The sequence below is a fragment of the Coloeus monedula genome, assembly GCF_965178545.1.
Source record: "Coloeus monedula genome assembly, chromosome: 1".
In the NCBI taxonomy this organism is placed as follows: Eukaryota; Metazoa; Chordata; class Aves; order Passeriformes; family Corvidae; genus Coloeus; species Coloeus monedula.
Genome location: NC_138781.1, coordinates 29,057,696 through 29,082,059, shown reverse-complemented (window position 1 = coordinate 29,082,059; position 24,364 = coordinate 29,057,696). Strand labels below are relative to the sequence as shown.

General features: G+C 37.0%; 1 protein-coding gene across 4 annotated transcripts in view; it reads left to right on the top strand.

The window, feature by feature from the left end:
* Positions 1–12,936: 12,936 nt before the first annotated feature.
* Positions 12,937–24,364, top strand: part of DGKB (diacylglycerol kinase beta) — a gene marked incomplete at its 5' end in the record, with an annotated part of 302,358 nt that continues 290,930 nt past the window's right edge. For all 4 annotated transcript variants that reach the window (XM_082282403.1, XM_082282401.1, XM_082282402.1 and 1 more), the window contains one exon: positions 12,937–13,006. In XM_082282403.1, the coding sequence (XP_082138529.1) occupies positions 12,937–13,006 (70 nt within the window). The remainder of the gene's footprint in view (positions 13,007–24,364) is intronic.

Here is a 24,364-nt window from a genome sequence, read left to right as displayed (position 1 = left end):
GAACACCCCAAGTCTTTCTCCCCAGGGCTACTCTCAATCCATTCTCTGTCCAGCCTGTATTTGTGCTTGGAACTGCCCTGACCAAGGTTTGGGACCTTGCACTTGATCTTGTTGAACTTGATGAGGTTTGCATGGACCCACCTCATAAGCCTTTCAAAGTCCCCCTGGATGGCATTCTTCCCCTCCAGTGCGTAACTCTTATCTGTTTCTTCTTTTATAATGCAAGCACATAACTACTAATTATGTTGTTATTACTTGACATTTTTCATCTGTCCCATTGGTCTAGCCAGGTTGTAAAGAATGAGCAGAAAAATGAAGTGGATTTAGACACTGAATGTCAGAGTGCAGACACTGTAATTTGGGTCAGAAAAGCAATAGATTCCCCAGGCTGCATAATTCCAATTCCCCAGTTCATTTTAACTCTGGGATTTCTGCCTGTCCAGTCTAAGCAGCTAAGTGTAAACAATAGTACCTCAAATCCTGAATCACAGATTTCTATAGATGCACATCACCTGAGAGTGAATCATCTTTCTCTGTGGTGGTTTTTGTTTGTTTGATTTTTCTTCTTGTGGCTAATAGTAATTTTTTCTTGGGTAAAACACCCCATGTTATATGGCATGCCTCGAATGAGTAAACAGAGGGGCTATTTTGGTTTACTGCAAGTATAAGCAAAACCTTTTAGTTATGGAAGTTACTGGGGTGCAGCAAAATCAGTTCTGTGAATATCCATTGGAACATATAAGCAAGTTTATTTTAAGTTAATTTTATATTTTTGAGGTTGGAGGGTTTATGAGGCTTTAGCCAATCTTTGGTGAAGGTTCTCAGAATATAAAACTTCTGTTTTGTGAGGAAGTCTTACTTTATCATTTAAAATACAACCTTTGGAAAAAGAACTTCTTATGGAACAGTTTTAAATAACAAATTGAAATAGAATATTTTTGCTCTCTTTTTTTTTTTAAAATGACGTGAGCTATACCAAAATTGGATGACATTAGTAAACCAAGTGACTTACAGATTACATAGCTGTGATATCCTTGTGATACAAAGAGGGTAAAAGTAGATCAGACCCTTTTAGGCTTATTTCATATGTAGAAGGATTCAATTGTGCATATCTTAATGCAGGGCATGTGAAAGGAATGACTCATAATTAACAAATCACTTAGTAAAGTTAAACAGATATTCTTTACTGTGAGGCACTGGAACTGGTGAGGCTCTGGGCGCTGCCCAGAAAAGTTGTAGATACCCCATCCCTGGAACTGTTCAAGGGCAGGTTAGATGGGTCTCTATGAAATCTGGTCTACTGAAAGGTGTCCCTGCCCTTGGCAGGGGTGTTGAAACTAGATAATCTTCAAGGACCCTTCCAACCCAAGCCATTCTATGATTTCTATTAACATAGCTGTTTTTAAAATTCACACATTCTACAATTAATGAAAGTGAGTTTTACATGGGTGGCTCCTGGGAAATGTTTTAGAAGTACATCCTCTGCCTGGTGGTAAGAGTAGAGCACACAAGGGACTTTGGAAAATCTCTTCATTTGAAAACTTTCATGGATTGAATCAGAACGGTAGAACAGAAAATAAATCTTAACCCCTAAAAAACCTGCTTTTAAAAAATTGTTTTCATATTCTGTCTTGCAAGATTTCAATGGACTTCAAGCTCTGTAATATAAATGTTTCATATGCAGCCTTCTCATAAAGCATCTAGACCTTTAGTGATGACTTTGTACAAGTACATGGAAGAACTATTACAGTAGTTGCTAAGTACCAACTGAGCTCTATAAAGCAAATACAGGGTAAAAAGGTTGAAAACCAATGAAAGATGAAATGTGACTTAACAAGCTTGTGCCTATTCATAACTTACAAGGTTTCTTTCATAGTTTCTCTTTAGTAATAGAAAGCTGAGCATAAATATTGTAGGTAATTTTGCCATTTTTAGGATCATATGGAAGTTCTACAGGGCCAATTTTTAAACAGTGTAAAACAAATTTTAGACATTTCTATTTGAGACACCTTTGTTTCAGTGAGTAGATTTTCAGTTGGCTTAAGGTAGTTATACAGGTATGTTCTAAAAGTTAAGTTTTAGAATCATAAACTTTGAAGCAAAGGAAACAACTAAGAAGAATATGAACATCTGACTTGCAATGCATCAAGTGCAGTGTGTTCATCCCAGTGCTTTGGCTGAGAAACCAACAAAACCAATAGAAAGGATTTCAGGTTGAACGCAGAAAGGCTTCTATGGATGTGAAATAGTGTAATAGATACAGGTTTGCAATTGTTTGCAATTAATGGTGCTGCTATTCAAGTTAAGAATATAAATTCATGGAGGTAGTACATCTCTAATTAGTATTACCAGGAGTGTAGTGCTCTTACGTGGTGCTTCTGTTCTGTGTGGGAGTGGAGTCCAGAAGATTGAATCATGTAATTATTTCTCATATAGAAGCACAAATGTAGTGTTATCCGGTTGCCATCCGTTTTATTATACTTTTTTTTTTTGTAATTGACAAGGAATTCTTCAACAATTTAAGCACAGAAACAACAATGAATCATTGAGTTTCTTTTTGTGTTTGTGTATTTATTCTACTTTCTTCGCTTTATTACCATCTTTGATTTCTGGCTTTTCATTAGTTACTGTATTCTAATATATAAGCCTTTTTGATGTAAGGCTTAAAAATATATTTAAAATAGACTAAATGTTTTCATTCCTCACTAGATGTATTTGTTTACTTATTTTGAAAGAAAATTGAAGGAAATATATAAAACATTGTTTATGTTTTGCTTTTAAAAACTATGGTAAAATTGAATTGCACAAAAAAAGATTATTTGTTTGAATAATTATGTTTGATTCATAAGTAAGCATATAGATGATTTTTAGTTTATGACAAATATAGTAATAGCAGAAAAAGGCTGACCTACACTGTAAAAGTGTTCCAATATGAAGATTATTTAGTAGTTGTTTGGCTCTTGACTACAATTTGTGGGTAGGATTAAAACTCCCTTGGGCAAAATCCTGTGGATCCCCAGGGGAATTGCAGAGGAAGAGGAAACACAAGCGTCAACATTCAGCAAAGTCAGGGGAAATTGTTTCAAATTTCAAGTGAAAGTCTTACTAAGCAGGTTCAGGTTTTTTTTATCCAACAAATGCACTTTTAAGGCAAGTTGCCCGCTGGAGTAAAATAATACTTTCCATGCGTTTATCCTGTGTCTCTTTGCAGGTATATTTGGGCATAGTTTATTACTGTATCTAAGCAGGTTGTCCCCAAGTTTATCAGTAGTATAGGCAAAAGGAACTGGAATGTGACAAATTTGGACATTTGTCTTCACAGGCTGGTGAAGACAGGCTGTGCTGTTGCCCTCAAGATGTCAGGAGGGGCAAAGTCCTGCCAGTGTCCCCCCAGCATATATTTAGCAGTCTACAGACAAAGCAGGCAAAACCAAAACCAAATCCTGAAGGGATGTATTTGTGCATTCCAGACCTGCAATAGAACAGCTACCCTTTTCCCTTGAACTATGTAACACTGTAGCATAAGTTAAATCAATCTTAGTCTTCACTTAGCTTGAAGTTTCCTGCATCTGTTCTCAGTCTTGAACAAAGGCTTGTTTCTGAAAGCTTCATGTGTTCTGCCAGTCCTACTCTTGTCCTATCTATAGAAAATCATACATACAATAGCAATAATTTCAGTGTCAAGGACTACTGTGTAAAAACATAACCTAAATCTGAGGAAGATTAATTGCAACATTTAAAGAGAGAAAATAATTAGGTAGAATTCCAGAGAAAAACCTGCTAGAAAAAGATAACAGAAATGCACAGCCTCTCTCAAGAGAAAAAGTGTATTTAAAATGCAAGCATAGTATAAGCTAGCTCAGACAAAGGATTCCCAAGGGAAAAAGGAGACAGGATCTACTTTTTTTCTTCTTCCCTTTAAGATGGGAAAAACACTGGGAAACTCAAATTAACAAAAGTGAACTTTCGTATTGAAAACTGAACACCATGGAAGATGAACACAAACTTAAGTTGTTTAAAACTGTAATTATGTAACTTTGTCAATTAAAAATGCAATCAAATACCAATTTTTAGTTGTTAAAAATTCCATGGGAATGTTGGCGCTTCTTACCTACAAAGCATTCTGAAGTAATATACTGAAGTCAGTAGATGGAGGACATAAATTTCACTGTTGTCTTCTCATACTCCTCCGAAAAAAAATCAGCACAGTTAACCATGAGGATGTAGGGTTTTCCCATCTGAAAGATGGGGCAATGTGTTAAAGTCTTTAAGTTGGTATGTCTGTCTGGGTGGGATGGACAGTCAAACAAACAAACGAAGGACCCTCAGTCAGAAAATGCACTTCTATCCCTGAATAGACCTCTAGAGAGTAGTTCTGCAAATTCCAGTTCTCTGTCTCAGTTTACTCAGTGGCAGTATATGAACTACAGGAAAATATTTAAAGATTTTAAAAGAGACTGATAAGGTGTGATAAGAGACTGATAAGGTGTGTTTATGCTGTAGAAAGGTGTGAGGCCAAGCCACCTTTAAGCAATAGTTTCTGGTATTGAGAGCTGTGGACCTGTGACATCCTGGCCTTCAGCATCCCTTGGACACGTGTGCAGGAGGTCAGGCAGAGGTGCAGAGCCTGCTCTGATGCTTGTGGTGCTGAGCCAACTTGGATTTTCCCTTCTGGTTTGTTTCAGTAAAACTGCCTTACTCGGGCTCTGCTTGTGCATCCACATCTCTAGTGTCAGTATGGACACCATCAGAGCAAATTCTAGGGACACGCAAATGGCAGTGCTCACTGATCCTTCACAAACCCAGAAGTTATTGTCTTCTTGGAGCTGAATTTGAATGGGTCAGGAATTTTCTGGGTGAATAGGGGAATTGTGCTTTGAGATGCTGCTGCCACCCCATAGTTTACTTCAGGTGCAGATATGCATTCTTGTAGGTGAGGGGCTGCCTTATTTTGATAACCCATTTGGTATCTCACTATCGCTGAACTCTTTTATAGTAAAGCTAATGAAGAAATACAAAACCATTTGTAGTTGTCTAGAAGGCTCCACACTATCCCAGTGGAGAGTGACATAGTGCCAGCTATTCATATCCCAGGACTGCAATAATTTAATCAACTTCTCCATACAGCTCTCTCCCTAGGGGGGGAAAAAAAAAAAAAATCCACATAATAGAAAACAATCTAGCATGAACTTCTCCTATGAAATCCTTTAACCTGCCTGCTAACCTGATCTTTATTCTCTGTACAGATTTTCTATTGATTAAATTAGGTTCATATTTTCACAAGTTATTTATAAGGAATTCCAGTGCCCTGTTCCCAGTTTATTTTAAAATTGCGCAAAGCATTTGAATGAGGACAGCAGTTAACAAATCTTTTCCTCTAATGCTGTGGAACATTTTTGTCCCAAGACTAAAGAACTTTTCTTCAAAGACTTATTTCCGAGCATGAAGTAGGAATTTCTGCCCCAGGAAATTATGGATCATCAGGATTCTTCCCCATTTGTAAATTATGCTTTTCAGCTTTGCTTTCCTGTAATGTAATCACCCCTAGAACACCTAAATATGGAGAGATTAATTAAATCCAACAATTAAACACAAAAAATCCCTGTAGTTTATTGCCAACAAAAGTTAATTGTTAGGCAGAGGTTGCCCCATGAGAGGGAAAGGAAAGAAAAGAGGAAGAACACATGGCAGGTAATAGTCAAAGAGCTTAACCTCTGTTGATATGGGTGGAGATACTTGTGGTGCTGGTTGTGGGGAGGTCTATGTGGAGCTCATATTGAGTGATGCACTTCTGGAGCTGGCTTTCCTGGGGAAGATGGCAGATGCATGCTTTGGAAGACAGAGATTGTCCCCAGAATGTTTAATCTATGATGCTCCAGATTTTGAAGGAGTTTCATAATGGTGGGCGATATGGAAAGAATTGTTTGAGTGATCGATTAATCCTTCCATCAGAGTGATTTATCTAGTGGACAGCCTAATGTGCTTTGTTACAGAGAATTTATCATAGATTACGCAGATATACCTATAAAAGCCAGTGCTTTCTGTCCCAGATTGCTTTTCTCCATTTATTAAAGACTATCAGTCATCAGCTTTGGTGATTCAGCCTTCTTTTAATGCTTTTAATATTCAAATAGCATATAGTTTTAAAATTCACCAGTTTCAAAATACTATCCACTGTCTAGAAATCTTTTTATCTGAACAGTTTATCTTCTACTTTTTGTTGGGGTCAATTTTTTTTCTCTCTTTTTTTTACGCCTCCTAGTTTCAATATGTTTATAATTAGTCACTTATACAATCAAAATATTATTCAATGTGATCATTTAGTCATTAAAAAAATGGTTTTAAATTTTACTGGCCCTGTGGAAAAATTTGCTTGTTTAGTCATTGATGTAAAGTAGTAAGAAGGATGAGTAACTCCTCAACTTTTCTCTTCCAATTTTCACTTTTTAAATCCTAAAATTTTTTTCCTAAAATTGTTACCGAGATGTTTTAAACATTGGGAACAGTTCCATGACTCTCACTTGGAGGAAATTTTTGAATTATGTACTACTTGTCTCGTAAGCATAAATTAAATTCCAGTGGTGTTTTTTTGATTTTTAGTTTGTTCAGCTGTATTATTTAAAGAAAGAAAAAAGCCTTTATAGACTTCTGATGAATCAGCAAAAATATGTTGTGGTATTTCCTTGTACCAGAGTCTCCTCAGGTTTCATTTATTTCAATATTTCTTTTAGTGAAGAAAACACTGAGAAATTTGAATGTACTTCTTCTGACTTGGTAGGTAATTAATGTAACAACCTGGAAATAGCAAACCTAGGAGTTTTAAAATTTAAGGTCAATCAGAAGTTGCTTTTAAAGAATTCATATGATGAAGTTAAGGTACATGAGGGGTGTCCTGGTTTTGGCTAGGATAGGGTTAGTTTTAAACTTAGTAGCTGGTACAGAGCTGTGTTTTGGATTTAGTATGAAAATTATTCTGATAACACAGTGTTTAGTTGTTGCTAAGTAGTGCTTACCCTAAGTCAAGGACTTTTCAGTTTCCCATGCTCTGCCAGTGAGGAGCTGCACAAGGAGCAGGGAGGGAGCATAGCCAGGGCAGCCGGCCAGAGGGATATTCCATATCATGGACTGTCATGCTCAGGGTATAGACTGGGAGGAATTGGCTGATTGCTGCTCAGGAGAGGCTGATTGGTTCTCAGGTGAGCAACTGTATTGTGCATCACTTATTTCCCTTGGGTTTTATTTCACTCTCTCCTTTTGGCATCTCCCTTTTCATTAACATTATTCTTAACAAATTTGCTTCAGTTATTAAACTGCTCTTAAATCAATCCTAACTATACTCAGTGATGTTGCTGTCTTGCATTCTGATCGGTTTTTATCAGTGCTTGGTTTTTGTTGCTAATATTTTTCCCTGTCACAAACTGTAGTATTGGTGAAATATTTTCACAAACATTCAAGTATTCTGCTTACCATGCCGCAATAGGGTTTGTGTTGCATGTCTTCTTAGTGTTTACTGATATATTCCATATAAATAATTCAAGAAAGTGAATTTGAATGATTGCTTCTCTGAGGAATACAGTCCATATCTTTGTATTAAAATTTAAATGGATGTTTTTACATGTCCCAGACTAGTACACCTGGGGATAAAGTAGTCAATAAAACAAGTGGGCTTTTGAGTTGTGCTGGTCACTTCTTTAAAGGGGAGAGATTTTCAGCTTGATAAGGAAACTGTCAGTGATTTCAGTGTGTCAATGTTTATAGTTTATATTTCAGAACTGTTTTAATTTACATTTGTAAACATCCTTTACTAAATTGAAAAAAAAAAAGTGTACTACTGAAAAGACTTTATACTAAATACAGTGCAAAACCAAGGGATGTTGTTATGTAAAATATGCAACTTAAATTACATTACTTCTTTATTTGAAAGTAAAGAAACCAGAATGGTGGTGATTAGCAGATATTTTGGTTGGATTTCTTGCCCATCAAACTCTTCATGCTAAGCTTTCAACAATGCAAATTTGGGGTATTTCTGACATCAGAGACATTGTTCTCTACAAAGTGTAAAATCCATTGCAGGAACACCTACACATGTCTTGTATATCTGTACATAATGCCTGCATTTCCAGGCAAGAAATTAATGATTGTTAGCATGGGTTTTTTTTTTGGAGAACAGAGAAAAGTTTCAGGCATGCATGTAAGCATTTGTTATCTGATATGTAAAAATTCTCCTTTGGAAAATCCATGATGTCACCCACACTGAAAATCACAGGATCTAGCTAACCATGGCAAAAGTGTAGGACCCTGCTGAAGAAAATACCAAGTACATTCTGTACAGAAAAGCTCCTGAAAGGCATAATTGCTGCAGCCTCCATAGCAATTGAGGTATAAAATATTCTATGTTATTTATTCCTATTGTTCAGGCAAAAATCATTAATCAGTCCTGTTGTGGAAAACTGTAGTTTCTGTGGAAGGAAACTTGCTATAGCTCTACCCAGTGCCTCCTTTATGGAGTTAACTGTGAATTGAGGAAATTGCATGTGAGATGTACTTTGGGAAAGGGCTGGTAGAAGGCAAACGATGGCTGAGCAAATCCAAAAGCCAGTTTCTGGGCTGTTCTAAGTTTCCCTGTTATGGTAATTAGAAATAAGTCCCTTAAGGCATGCATTAAGATGAATGTCATGCTTTCGGACGCAGCAGTGAGGTTGGACCTCAAAAGAAACTCCTGTCTTTCAGGGAGTTGTGTTGGGTTGGTTGAGAAACTGGACATGTCTCCATGGGCCGAAGTTCAAAGCTGAAACTGGTGTTGTTGATCAGTTTTGTAGGACTGATGTAATTTTTCTTCTCCAAATACTCTCCAAAAACTCCTCTTTCCTTGCAAGGAGGACTGTATAACGTAAATGAGATGGAGTCGTGAGGTTGGTATCTAGGGAATTTGCCTTTGTGTTTGGGTTTTTTTCCTCCACTGAATATTCCTTTTTTTTTTTTTCCTCAGCCTGGCTTCTGTAGAGCAGCTGAGGATTTCGGTGGCATGGGGAATTCCTGGAAATCTAAGTTTGTTAGCAATGTTGGCTGAATGCTAAGTAATTTGATTTGTATAGTTTTTAACAAAGCTTTGCTTCCTAGTTTGGGTATGTGGCCTCGTAGGAATCCTGACAGAACACTTAATAAACTTTCAAATTCAGAAAGGAAAACATGTTATGAGGAGACTGGAATTCTAAGACTCATTATAGTCAATGGCTAGAGGAGGAAGATTTTTTTACAATTCTTTTTGTGATTAAATGAATGGTTTATTAATGTAGTGTTTCTAGTTTCTCTTATTTGTTAGGCCTGCTTTGTGTCTGGTTGAGAGGGCAGTAAAGCTTGCCTAAGTGTATGTTAACAAAATGCACACACAGATCGAAGTTACCCAGAATTTTTCTCAATCTCTTAGAGGATTACTGGAAAGTTCCCTACCTGACTTTGTATGTATTTTAACTGTATGCTGTGTTGTGTTCTTCTAAGTAATTTATCTCTGCATGAACAGGTCAAATCACTCAGTGTGATCTGTTTAGAGCTGCTGATCTTTATTTTGCTTCACAGCAAGCACATTTGATTAATGTTGTAGTTCAAGATTCTTTTTTTCCTATGTGGCAGTATTATCGCTGTTACTGCTTTCCTTTTCATATACTTATGTATAGGTTTCTCAATGCATGGCCTTCCTGGAGTACTTAAAGAGCACTAATTAAGTATAAAGAAGTGAATTTATATTAAACACTTCTGAAAAAGATGATATAAATGACCTAATATTTTCTTCTACAGAAATTAGGATATTTGCATAGTATATAGATGATCTTCCAATGTATACCTTAACAAATAACACAACACATAACACAAATATGCATTGATGGCTTTTGTCTTCAGCATCTGTATACTGTGCTTGCTTTCTTATAACCACAATACTATCTACCTAAAATGGAAAAATATCACTGTAAAAGGTTTAAGTGTGAAAAACTAAGTAATGCAGGGATCTTTCCTTATTTAGGACTCTCTCGCAGCAGAACCTAACAGGAAACTGAGAAAAGGAAATACTTATAAGGTTCCTTTTGGTGATATCTTCCGCATTGTGTGTCTGTGTATTTCTGCATCACATCTACTGAGGTGGTCGGGACCTGGCTGCAGTCCAGAGACCAATGACCCACCCTCAGAGGACTGCATACCTCCCCTTTCCTGTTCCCAGATTACACTTGGCAAATTAGATCCTCTGTGTCAGCCATAGGCTTCCCTTTCAAAGGACGGAACTTGCATTTGAGAGTTTTCCAGAATAAAAATGGAATTCTGTTGTATGTTCCATGATAGCTGCTGTTCTTACACACAAACTCCATCTTCTTTCCTGTGAGCTGCCATGCCCATACTACATTTTTTCCATTGCTGTAATCTCATTCAGGACATGTATGTTTTGCTGCAACGCTGGGTCTAGGCTGCAGAGCCTGGGTGTCTGGTAAAGGGGAAAGGATATCAGAGTTGGTAATTTAGATCTGTTTTCCCTGCTGATGTTCTGTGTATACAACAAACTTTGTAGACAGTGGTCAACTAAAGGTATTGCATATGAATAGATTGATTAGACTAGAGTGCACAGCATCATTACTTTGCTAGCTGTAGTAATTCTAATGGTAAGCTGTTTATCACAAATATTCATATTAAATAATCAAGATAATCTCTAACTGTACAGTATTCAGCAATGTTAGCTTTTGTAGGTAATGAAGCTAATGTAGTTAAGGATGATGCAAATAGTATAACTGGATGAAATCGTGGTAGAAAATTTTGGTTATGTTAAATCAATTATGCAAATACAATTAAAAAAATCAGTAAAATCTAATCAGTTGCCAAGATTATAATAAATATGTACCTACTTGAAGATATAAAACTGTCTTCAATACAATCTAATCCACTGCCATAAATGAAACATCTCAAATTTGATTAAAATGGCCCAGTTGACCATAGTTATTTTTTTTTGCCATGGATAAAAGGATTGAAGTTCACAAAACAGAATGATAGCCTTTCTTACTAAATAGCGCTTTTAGCTTTTGTAGTTGCTGACCTTTTTCAGGCACTGATCTTGATTCACAGAGGTTTGAGGACTGATGTGCCTTGTACTTGGCCAGTATCATTCACGTTAATGTTACATTTTTCATTCCAATCTCCATGTTCCTGTTTAGTATTCATTATTTTTTCAATTATATTATACAATTATATATTCAATCAGTGTTTCTAGATCTTCCAACTCATCATTGTTTTTTTCTAACTTGAGGAGATGAAGAGCATAGGAATCTCTTCTGGTACAAATTTTTAAAAGGCAAGGCAGCTGTTTATGTACTTAGACAGCCTTACTTGCTCGCAGTATAGTCCCTGCATTCAAATGGTTCCCCAGGAAGGGTCTGAGAGCAATGAAAGCATGCTCTGGGACTAAGGTGTCTTCCTTAGTGCCTGCATGAATTTCTTTGTACAGTAATGATACTCGTGTATGTAAGACAGGCAGGAAAAAAAAAAAAGAAGAAAAGGTGTTGTCTGATTGGGGTAATGTGGTTTTTTTTTAATATGCTTCTGTTCCTAGTAATTTTTTTGTTTTTCCTTTCTTTCCCCTAATTTCCTTTTCTGTTCCTTCTTATCTACCAACGTCTTCCTCCTTAGCACTCATACCATTACTGTGTTACTCTCTTCTGGTCTGAATTTTTTGTTTTCTTTTTGTAATTTAACCCTTATAAATAATATATTGCTAGACATATGAAGAGATTCCACTTACTTTCTATAATTAGCTTACTAGTCTAAACTGGTCTTCTAGGCAACCTCTGTAATCAATAAAAGATAAATACCACAGGAGGCAATTAATCACATTTTAAGATTATGTTGTAAGTGGAAGGATTAATTGCTGCCTGGGCCACCTGTCTCTTTGTGATGATTAAAGGGAGTGCCTGAGATGACAATCTCAGATGAGGTACCTGGCTCTCAGATGGCTAAAATTAGAGGAAAAGTAGCATACCTGTTGTTCCAGGAATGGTGTTGGTAATGCATTGCTTTCAGAGGGTCTGTCCTACAGAGGTAGAAACTGCATAAAATTGGGATGAGAAGGCACCCACAGTTTGATTCCCCCCCACTCCCCCCCAAACTGACTTGTGATGATACCAACAGTTATATTTGATTTTCACTAGTGACCAGCAATGTTGTGATGTCCTAGAAATCAACCCCTTACTATTTTGTTAGAATAGTTAATACTTGCATAACTCTTATGTGAACTTCTCAGCAAACTGCAGAATCCATTTGATTTTTGGCATGAGGAGTTAGAAGCTTCAGAGCATTTCTGACAAGGCTACACAGTGCTGTATAACAACATAATTGGGTACAAATCCAGTTACAGCAATTTGCTTTTAAAATCATAAGGAACTAACTTTACTGATAAGATATGATCTACTATTTCAGTGGGTGTTACTAAAACAGGAACATCTCCATACAGTGTGTCCAGATACATTTGATCATAAACAGCTGATAATTTTTTGGTGAATGCTGCACATAAGCATTTGGAATTAAAGGAAAAATAATTTGGACATACATATAAAACTGTTTATAGACAAATACTGAATGGAACTGTATATGAGAAAATATTTATTAGTTACAAGTATTCCCATAGGAAAACTGGTATTTATTCTGGTATTTAATATTTTGTATTTTATTCTGGTATATTTGGTATTTATTCTGGTATTTGATCTTTTAACAGTGCTGTAACTTGCCACTGAACCAACACATTTGGAACAGTTCATAGCATCAAAAACTTCATCCACATAGACTGATGCCATCTTGGCACTCTCCAGACACTGTGAACTGAAGTTAAAAACCTTTATGGAGTTTATAACACTGGGGTCAAAAGGAATATTCTTCTGATATACAAGGAGGACCCTTACTGCCAGTATGACGAGCCAGGAGAAGTGGGTTAACCTCAGCCCTGGAGAGTTCTCTCAGCTTCAGAAATATGCAGAATGTAAGTAATATTTAATATATTTCATTTTATGGCTAAATAAAGAGTATTTTGAATGCAGAATATAAAATTGTTGTATTATTGATACTATTCACTGTCAGGTAAGAGGTTCAATTATAGTTTATGTTTATTTTTTTAATCCAAAATATATGTTCTTTGGAGGGAAAGAACAAAATCAGTTGGGGTCTGTAACACTTTTTCTGAACAATTTTTTTGTGGTATGATACCACGTAGACTGACTATGGGTTGGTTAGGTAACTGAGTATTTGGAGAACAAATTTTTAAGGCTTTGCCTTAATTTATCTTAATTTGCCTCAATTTGCCATAGCAATTTGTAGGCCACTACACTGGCACTTGTAGATAAAAAGAAGGTTTGCCTCAGTCATGGAGGAAGCATGGAGATTCCTGAAGAAACACATCTAGGTGTCCAATATTGAAAAGTTTCTAATACTTCAAGCAATGTGAAGGAAAAGCTGTCCTGTGAAAGACCAAGAAACAAAATTATCTCTAAGCTGAAGTTCTTTAGTTACTGCTTAGGGAAAATTCCTTTCAGTTGCTTGAGACACTTAAATGGCTCAGAATTATGTACTTAAAGGGCAGATACTGAACACAGATTTTGGAGACAGTTCGTGAAGCCTGATAAGAACTGAACTGAAAAAGCTCAGTAACATTTAGGAAGTTCTCCTGTGTGATAAGTAATCTAAATTTCAGTTTCTAAAAATGGAGAAAAACTCATATGATTTATGAATGTTATTGATTTATTACAAGGGGAAACATTTGGTTATGAAGTAAAATGAAGACTGGTGATTGCTTTGGGTCTTTTTGTGCCTATGGCATCACAGTATATAGTTAATTGTATTTTGGTGTAGTCATGTAACAGAGCAATCATAAGATGATTATTAGAATGATTAATGTAATTATTATGGAATAGTACATTCCACTGGAATGTGATTTAGATTCTTAATATTTTCTTTGTTACCAAGTTAAGCCATGAATTGTAATCTATATAGCACAATGTCATTGAACAACAACAACAAAAAAATCAGGTAGAATTATTTAAATTGTGCTTTCTGGAACAAGTATATCTGAGTCTCACAGTTCTCTGCAGAAATTGCTGTACAGTTTAAAGTATTCTATTCCTTAAAGTGTCTCCTCCCCATGTCACCGTCTCATCTGAAAGGATAAGCTGTAGAGTTGAAGGAAATTTGCTTCATATAGTGCTTTACGTCCTTAGTGATGTCACTGAGCAAAGAGCTATTTTTTTTCTCATTTCATAGAGAAATATAAAACATTGTATTGTCCAGTATTTAATGAGTTGGGACTTCCGATGTTGAAGAAGGCCTTAAAAATCTGCTACAAGTATGGGAAAAGAAAGTATCTATGCTTTTTAGTAGATCTTTTTTTTGTATGTGATACATAGAAACATTAAATAAAGGGAAACAAGGTGCAATTATAAGGAGCTTAAAACATCCAGGGTTTATATTGATAATTCATTGCTTTCAGAGACCATTGTGAAGAAAACTGTATTTCACATGTTTTAATATGAATAATCTTGTTTGTTTTAAATTACATCACCAAATAAATAGTAAACATAATATAGCAGTTTAAAAAAAAAAAATCACTTTTGAAATGATTTACCACTTCCTGGGAAGATATTTTCAAATTATTTTTCTTTTTTTTTTTTTTTCAGTACCAGAATCTGAAGATGTCTAACAGAGATAGAAAGTTAGGTGGTTTTTTTTTCACATGCATTCTTATAATTTAAGCCTCAGTGCAGCATTTGCCAAAATATTTGCCTTCCTTGTGGGGAAAAAAGGCACTTAAGATACTCTTTTAATTTTGGCTTCCCTTTGCTCCTCCAGCATTTCCTGCACACACAATAGGTCAGAGCCATTGTTTCAATAGAACTGTTGATGTCAGGGAAATTGTTCAAATATGTTTGTGTTCAGGTTTGTGTGTGTACATTAAAGAAAGATATGTTGTCTTTCAAGCTTCCTCTGCTCCTCTGTAATGAAAGCTTTTTGGAAATGTGAAATGTGGCACATTTTTGTATAAATAGTTCAATTTCTGAGGCAATTAGAAAAAAAATTGTTAATAGTATATAAATTTTCATGTATAATGCCAAGGGAATAAACCCCAGGCATGGACCTTGAATTTCTGGGCTGTCCAATTTAATTTAATTAAATGACTGAATAACAGTATCTTTAGTGAGTGATCTAAGACTTTAAATGCAATTTAAAAAAAAAATGGAATCAATATTTTTGAATTGGATGTATTTTTTATGTAACATGGCAAGATACAAAAGGTTGTGGTAGTAGATGATATCTTTACTCATTACTAAATAATAATTAGGTTGTATGGAATTTTGTGAAGCTTGGATATATAATTGCTTTGCTATTTGTTGAACTTGGAAAGACAATGAACTGAAAATCCCCAAATTTCATTTTGTGACTTTGTAGAGTTTGATTCACTTAAAAAAATAAAAATAATAATGATAATAAAAAAACCCCAAACAAACAAAAAAACAACCCTAAACAACAAAAGTTCTCAAACAATTAAAAAAAAAAATGCACTGCTCATTTTTCTCCAGCATGGAACTTCAAGTACCAGGGTTCTCCTGCAGGATGGATGGCTGATCCGGGTGTCAGAAGGTGACACTGTGGGGAAGTTTGACTTTTTGGCAGTTGTTTGCTAACAAGTGGTGGTGATGAGCGCCCAGCTGTGCCTCATGCTAAGGAGTGGGTTTCACTGGAGCTCTTTGGAATAAGTAGGGAGTTCATACAGAGGTGATTTGTTTTGCATTCACCTTCTGATATGCAGGCTTGTCATTTGCTTTGCCTTTCAGTTTGGTGTAGAGATTTTACTTCATCTTACCTAAATAGCGACATTATTTTGACTGCATTTATAAATCTTATTTTAGTTCGCATCAACCTGTAGTACTAGAGTACTAGAATAAAGGGTATAATCTACCAAAAACTTACCTGCCTTGGATCATACTCTTAGTGGCTGATAGTCACTTCTGCCTAATGAGATCACTGGAAATCAAAATTACTTTTATACAGCTGCAATGGGTTGATTTTGGCAGGATGCCAGTTGCTCACCAAACAGTTCTATTACTCCTGACTCTCTTCCCATGTTCTGGGGTGGGGTACATTCCATGGGAGACAGTCCTCCACAAACTTCTCCAGTGTGGGCCTTTACCCTGGGCTGCAGTTCTTCAGGGATACAAAACCGGTGCATGGGAAGAGGGGGTGTGCTGAGCTGCCTTGTGCTATAACCAGTAGAAAGTTCTTAAGTACAGGGTGGATTTCGATTTCTGCTTTTCTTTGGAGCCTAAGTAAATTTGGTTAAGAAAGTTTGCTCTTCCATTTTAGGCACTTCATGTGTCTATTCATGCAGAACATATTCTCTTTAAAATGCATTTGCTGGTGTTTTGCATATTGACTTTGTGATAAGAAAAAACTCCTTGCACAGTTCCCTGCTGACACTGAATCTCCTCAGCCTAACCTGGCCACAGAGTGAGGTAGTGTTTTACTTACGTTGACAGCCTCTGCTCTGGGCATGAGCACACACCACTGCACAAGGCTGAAAGCCTTAGATGAGATCCAGCATAGGAAGGGGTGCTAACCCAGACTATTCTGCTGCATAGCAGACAGGGCACAGAGTGAGGGATTTGGGTTTGAGCCTTTTGAGGTTGAAACTCAGTTTGAAACCATATCCTTGATCTTTCCCCTATCTGGAAAGCAGTACTATCTCACCTCTACCTGTTTTATGAAGATTCGCTGCCGGACTTTGCTGAAATCAGTCACACCTGCAAGTGTTACAGTTTCCAAGAGGAACAGAGGAATGGGTCCACACAGCTTCAAAGAGACAAATTCAGTGCCTCTTATCTTTACACTGAAATAGAACTCAGGTGGCACCTAGATGAGCTGCTTCTCTTGGCATCAATTGACTTCAGTCATGCAAAGAAAATCTCAAACCAAATTGAGATACAGACTGCACAGATAATAAGTACTTCCAGAGTTGAGTTGATGCCTTGAGATGTCACCTGAAAACAGAGACTAGAAAAGAATAAGGGAATAAAGGTAGGTATTTATTTGAAAGGCCTTCAAAGGTACACCCTGGGGAGCCAGAGTCTACTCTCAAAATGGACCCCAAGATGGACGACAGGTCACGAGTTCTTCACACTTTTATAAGTTTGGTTCATTTGCATATCAGGGTTAATTCTCCAATTAAAGCTTTAGTTAATGATGTAATTTCCCCAAGCTTGTCCTCCCTTTAGAGGCTTTTGGTTTATACCTTTTGGGCCTAGGACAGCCTGAGTGTCCTTGGAGAGCAGGCCTGGAGAGGCTTTGTTATCTCTACCTAGCACGAGAGCGCAGAAGTTAACAGGCTACAAGAAACTTCAGAGTTACACACTAGGCAGTACAGGATTTGAAAAATATGAAAGTTAAAACCTAAGGCATCAGAGTCATATGTGCATATATAGCTCATATAAGAGTGGACATTATAGATTCAACTGTCTTGGACTTACTGGTCTGAATTCAGCATAAATTCCCTTTTAAGTCACCAAAGTAGGTGTGTGGATCTTTCACTGTATAAACCCCTTTAAACCACTCAGGTGGATTCTAGTACTCCAAGAAGGATGTGCATGTGCTTTTCCCTTTCTGACTGAAAGACACTTTGCTCTAGTTCAGTGTAGTTTTTCTTTTTATTAATCTTCTGTGAGCTTGATGATAGCCTGTCTACTCTGGCACGTATTGTTAAACAAGGTCTGCTCCTAGCTCTGTGTGCAGGTAGTGTCCTTGTAATCACTTTGAAAAATTCCTGCCATCTCTTGTCTGCCTGTTTTCTTCTTCACATAGTTATAGTATGAATCAGTGCTTTATCCAGCTGTACCGTTTGCTGAACCCAAACCCTGAATGTAAAATTTCTTTCTTGAATATATAATAGCTTTTCTCAATTTCCATAAGTATAACTGAATAGCAAAGGAGAATGAGTTCTCCACCATTTGTTCCTAATCACAAAATATTTCCATCTAAGCAGCACTCAGAACTTCTTAGTAAGTGAATATTGTCCTGTAAATTAATCCAAGGAATATCTGTAATTTTGTTTTAGTGAATTATTTTTGAGCTCAAGTCAAGGCAATTTTATGCTGTCAACTTAGGACCCTTCTTTGTCTGCCTGCCATATTAAGTAATTTGGGGCTTCAATGAATTTTTTGGAACAGTTTAAATATTACTTACAAAATTTCTTGAGTCCAAAGAGTGTATTGCCTAATGCTTGGCACTTTGCAGTTGATATGCATATGTGTGGTTTTGGAAGTATAATTATTTCCAAAGGCAGTTCCTCTATGTCCTTCTTCCCAGTTACATTAAAAATCTCCTCTCTCCTCTTGCTCTGAAGATAGAACAGTAGAACATATTTTGCATTAGATCTTTGCCTGGTTTTAAATTGCCTCAGAAGAACAGGTGAAAAGAAAAGAAAAAACCTGGGATAACTGGTGTGATTATTATATAATAGTGATAATAATGACAACAACAGTAATGTAGCCCACACCAAATCCTGAAGATTATAGGGAAATAAATGCACTTGAGAGAATTTTTTTTTCTCTAGATTTCATGATCAATGCTGGCTGTGGGAAAGAAGGGTGAAAAGATGTAGGGATTTATCTGTAGAAAAGTGTCATTGCATAGGGTAAGGTACATACAGGATGTTTCAGGCAGAAACAGTTTCTTCTAAACGATATGGTACCAGATATGTATTTGTAAGTTGTATGAGGAGCAGCTGAGGGAGCTGGGGTTGTTTAGCCTGGAGGAAAGGAGGCTCAGGTGTGACCTTATTACTGTCTACAACTGCCTGAAAGGAGGCTGTAGTCAGGTGGGGATTGTCCTTTTATCCTTTGCAACCAGCAACAAGACAAAAGGACACAATCTCAAGTTGCACCAGGGGAGGTTCAGGTTGGACATCAGATTTTCCTCGTGGAAAGGGTTGTTAAGCATTGGAACAGACTGCCCAGGGCAGTAGTGGATTCACCACACCTGCAAGTGTTCAAGGAAGAAGTGGTGCCATTGTCTGATTGACAAGGTGATCAGTCAGAGGTGGGACTTGATCATCTTGAGGTCTTTTTCAACCTAAATGATTTTGTGATTCACTGATATGTGTCATTCTGTACTACTCTGAACAGGAGTCTGAATTGCAAGGGCATTAGAGGCAAACAATATAAATAGCTCCATTGTGATTATTATCTGTATGGTAAATTGGATTAGTTTGGACAGGGTTTTTTTTTTAATCCTTTTTATTAAATGAATTTTGTATCTCCTTTTTATTAAATGAAGTTTTATGGCTGTTGTAGTCCAAATTATATGTTAAAAGGAGCTTAGAGGATTCTGCTCCAAAAGCAAGTGGGGAAATATTGAAGGGATTTGAAACAGTTAAAGCAGGACTATTTCATGATTCAGCTAAGCATTAAAAAAGAAGGAAAAAAAAAAAAAAAGGAAGCTCTTCCCTCCGTAGGGGGAGAAAAGGCCTCTGAGCTCTGGCAGCATGTGCACTCTGGGGAAATAGCTTGGTTTTGTGTTGTCCTTTTGAGTTTGTCAACAAAACGTGCCCTGAGGAAAAAACCTGAAAAAAACTTTTTGCAAAACTTTTGGCAGTGATTTTTTCCCAGGCTGGTGGAGGAAAACTTGGGCAGACTGTCACAGCCCGAAGATAGAAATAGATGCTGGAGTGCTACTGAAATGACTGTGAGAACAGAAACAGCATCAGCAGCTGCAGCATCTTTTGATGTAGCATCAATAGCTACTGCAAGAACTAGACAGTGAAACGATTTTATAGGGGAACAGGAAGGAGGAATTTGTGAAAAAGATCACTGAAGAAAAATGGGAAGGTCAGCAAAAGTTTTGGTTCAAAATTAAGTTGGCAGAGACTCTTGAGTGGGTTTAGCTCTGTGGTCCTAACAGAGGGAAATACTATCTTTTACAGTGGGTATAAATGATGACCTGGAGTGAATTTTGTAAATGTGGCAGCTGGTCACCAGCCGCTATGGGCCATTACACAATCCCTCAGAGGGTCTCAGACTTCTAATGCCACATGGAATTGTGCTAATTCTAATGAGGGACTGAACCTCATCAAGTACAATTTGACAAAAAAGCTATTTTTGACTGTGTGGAAAATGGAGAGAGAATATCACTGGTGATTACTGAAAATAGTTTTACCCCAAGTATTGGATTTTAGGATTATGGTGTTTCTGCTGCTATTAGTAAAGATGGAGGCAACTAGGTTCTCAAAAAGTTTTGACAGAATCTATTAGACTGGCTGAAAGGTGGAGTCTGCCAGCGCTGCGAGTACAATATTCCATGCACTTGGGAGAACTTCATGGAGAAGGATAATGGGTCTAGTGAAAGATCCAGTCTTTAGATGCAAGGCCTGTTGGGGGTAGAGTGGGCAGAAAAAGGGACCAGTTGATAATTTGTAGAGTCTGAATCCTTATCCTAAATCTGTGATTGGAAATTAAAAATCTAAGTAGGAGAAAACGGAGTGGAGAAAACTGCTCAATGGTTTGGTGGAACACTTGCTTTAGTTCTCCTGAGAGGCGAACTATGAAATATCCTAATTGATATAACACTGTAATTTTTTATTCAGATCTGTGAATTTAAATCCTTTGTGCACATTCCTGTGTTGCATCAGTTTAGAGAAAATGGGATAGGAATGTTACATATTATTTATTTAGGCTTTAGTCAGATTTACTCTTAAAAAGACCCTGAACTCTGTCCAAAGGAACGTTGTTACATCCAGTCTTCACTAATAAGGATTATTAGATCTGACTTTGACTTGTGTTAGACTGAAATCCAAAATAGAAGAGATACAAAGTTGTGAATTTATTTTTCATTTAACCAGTCACAGTTGAGACTTGACCTCTGAAGATCATACCATAGATAAAGTTGTGGGAGATTGAAAGCTGGGCACCAATATAATCCACAGAAATATTAGTGGATTCCTTTCCTTTCTCTAGTGAGGGTTTCTGTTCTAGGTCCTAAAGAGAAGGTAAGATAGGAATGATGAGTTGAGCATTTCTGAAGGAAAAAACCTGATAAACATGCAATAATACGATGATCTGGATCTCTGAGGTGGGCTTTCTAATGAGATAAAATGCTTAGTGTTTCTGCCACGATAAATGCCTGCTGGCATCTAGCAATTGTGTTTTTAACCAAACACAAGCTGGTCAATTCTCCAGTTAGCCTGTCAATGGTAAGCAGTATCATACTGACTCTGTCCACAGTTGTGAGTAAGGAGGAACCTTTTTATGTCTGTCAGATGGGATACTCATGTATGCAGAACTTTTTTCCTGCTTCCACACCCATACTGAAGAAGGGCTTGTTTAAGGTATAAACTATTTAGGGAAAGGAAAAACTGTTTAGGGGAAGGAATGATGTAGAAGAGTTCTGAACTCTTTGCTTTGGTTAAAGGGACTATGAAATTATTCAGGAGTTTCTTTATTTTATGAAAAGACAAATGCACTGAAGTATGTTTTTGTCCCTCTCAGGCTGCTATATGTTCTAATTTGAAGCATTCTTTTAGGAACTATTGGCTTTCATAGAACTTTGTTTGAATTGTACATAGTAATGGCACAAAGTAGTCACATTGAGTGACTTGGAGTATCTTATTACAGTATTATGTTCATGTCTTAGCTAATTACAGGGATTCTCTCCTGTCTTATGACTGCAAGAATCTTCATATGTCAGCAGCAGGGAGACATGTTTTAAGAGCAGAAAATAGTGAATTTATAATTGTTACTATCAGCTGACAAAATTGGGACAAATCTCCTGTTTATAAATGCTCCAGAATCATAGAATTGTAAAGTCTGGAAAAGACCCCCTTCCTCAGCAGAACAGAAGATGCTCTCGGAATATCTGATTTGTTCAAGAATACCAATATAAAGGGATTATAGTCAGCAAAATGCAAAACTACTGTTGCTGCTCTGTGCTGTTGACTGGAGACTGCTAACAAGAGATCGTATATCATAACATGAAGAGACTTAGTCAATTTGTAAAAGCAGAGAAGGCAGTAGGTTGTTAGAGGAAACCTGTAATTCAAAATTTCTGAAGATGTTGACAAATTGGTCCAGAGTTGGATCAGCTCAATGAAGCACCAGATGTTTTTAGCATCAATTTCTTTTTTAAAGAGCTGCCTCTGCTTCCTGAATAATTGATTGGTAGGGTCAAAATGATGATGCCTCCAAAAATTGTATCTTTCATTTAGGGGTAACGAAAGTATTAGGAAGCAAATGGTCTCAGTTATGCTAGAGCAAACACACTTTATTTATCCATTTTAGGAAAGCTAGTGGAGGTGCCAAAGTTTTGTACCTATTTAGGTCTTATATGGAAGAAATGTTAAAGAAATTGGAGAAGGAAGAAAATTGATTCAGCCTGCTCAATAGTACCAAGTTGCATTGATCCCAGAATCCAGAGAGAAAATTCTGTTAGAGAAGGCTGTTATTATTGCAAACTCATCATTTGCGCATAAAGAGGCACTGGAAATGCTTTCTGTGTGATGAATAGGACACTGTCTCATCATTAGAATCATTTGGTGGTCTCACTACAAGAAGATAATTTACCTGCAACCTTCTTGCACATTGGCTTCATCTGGGAGAGTGGGGAAGAGATTGCAACCACAACACCTGGAGAGGACTGTAAGGTTTGTTCAGTCTTGCTGAGCAATGAAACTCAGTAGTTCAGTACACAGTAGTTCAGTACAGATGTTGAATTTGTTGTGCTGAGACTGGACAATGTTAGGCCCTTATTTTCAGGATAATCATGTTATATTCTAGATTATGCTACTAAGTTTCTGGTGTTCCTGTTGAGGGCAGAGTGGCTGTTTCAGTACCTGGGGAAGATAAGGTTAGAACTGTCAGCATTGCCAGTAGTATCAGGGCTTGGTTTAACTCTTAGACATGCAGATAATGGTTTTTAAATAATATAGTTGTAGTAGAAAGGAATGATGAGGAATTCTTTAGGGTAAAAGTTAATGACTTTGCATTTCCATTTTCAAGGATATCGTTGCAAGAAGCAAAGGTAAAGAGTTCTTACAAAGTCCAAAATAGAAACACTTGTTCACAGAATCACAGAATGGGTGAGTGAGGCTGAACAGGACCAGCTCCCTCAGTCTTTTCTTGTAAGAGGTGTTCTCAGGTTTCTGTGGCTGAAGTCTTCATGATTTGTGGTAGCTAGTAGTTGGTCTTTGAATTCTGAAAGGCAAATGGTGTCATCTCACCTTGATCTTTGCTTCCTTGATCAAAAGTAGTGATTTCTTTCTAGAATTGAAGCTGCATATATATGTGGTGCCAGTCATTAACACCTGGTGTTGCAGCATCAGCTGTTACTGATGCTGAACATACATTATGTCTATTACAAATCTGACATATGGTCATCAAATTACTGAATGTGTATTTATACACTGTAAATATGTAAACATTGATTGAACCTTTGTTATATTTCCTGTGTTTCTATGTATCTTCCATATTTCTTTTCCTTTATTGTTTGGTTGTTTCTATGGACATTTGCATGTAAACAGTAAGAAGCTTTTGTTTCTTAAGAGTTCATCTGTTCCTGTTGCTTATTCTTATTATAAGTATTTGGGGGATAATTCAATTGGTTGCTGTGGAAATGAGCCTGATGTCACAAACAGAGAATTACAGTTCACCAAGCCTTTAAGAAGCAAAATGATGGGAGAATGGGCTAATTGGAGAGCCATGTGACTAGCAGAATCTCAGCTCTTATTAAAAGCATGTATTTTTAGTCCCTGTGTTTCTATAGAAGAGCTGGAAAGTGTAATTCAAATGGTGACAATCCATGACTCATCAGACAAACTGAAAAAAACCCCGTGGCTCTGAGAGAAGGGATGATCCTGCTTTGCCTTTATGGGATTCACACTCAATAAACCAGTAGCCCATGGTAGGTCCCTTCAGCCCATCAAAGCTTTATATGCTTGAATAGAGAAGGGGAAATCTGCTTGTCCAACTTGTCCACTGAAAAAATATGCTCTATTAGCTTTACCACTTAGGCTGTTCTGCTTCTCCTGGGTTTCTGAAGAAAGGAGGGCCAAAGCTGCCTTCCTTGTTCCTCTTGAGAACAGAAAATAGGTTAGTCTTGATGGCTCAAGTTGAGAATCAGGGGTTTCTGTTAGAAAAAGAGTGGACTTAGGGCTGTCTGATAGTGTCAGGCAGCTTCCCTCCATCTGCCATTAATTGGGGTGAAGGGCCCTGGACTGCCTTCCTCTCTTTTGTTTTCTGCCAGTTAAAAGAAGCAAAAATTTACAATGTGCTCATAATCACATATGTTTTCATTATGTTTTTAGGCACTA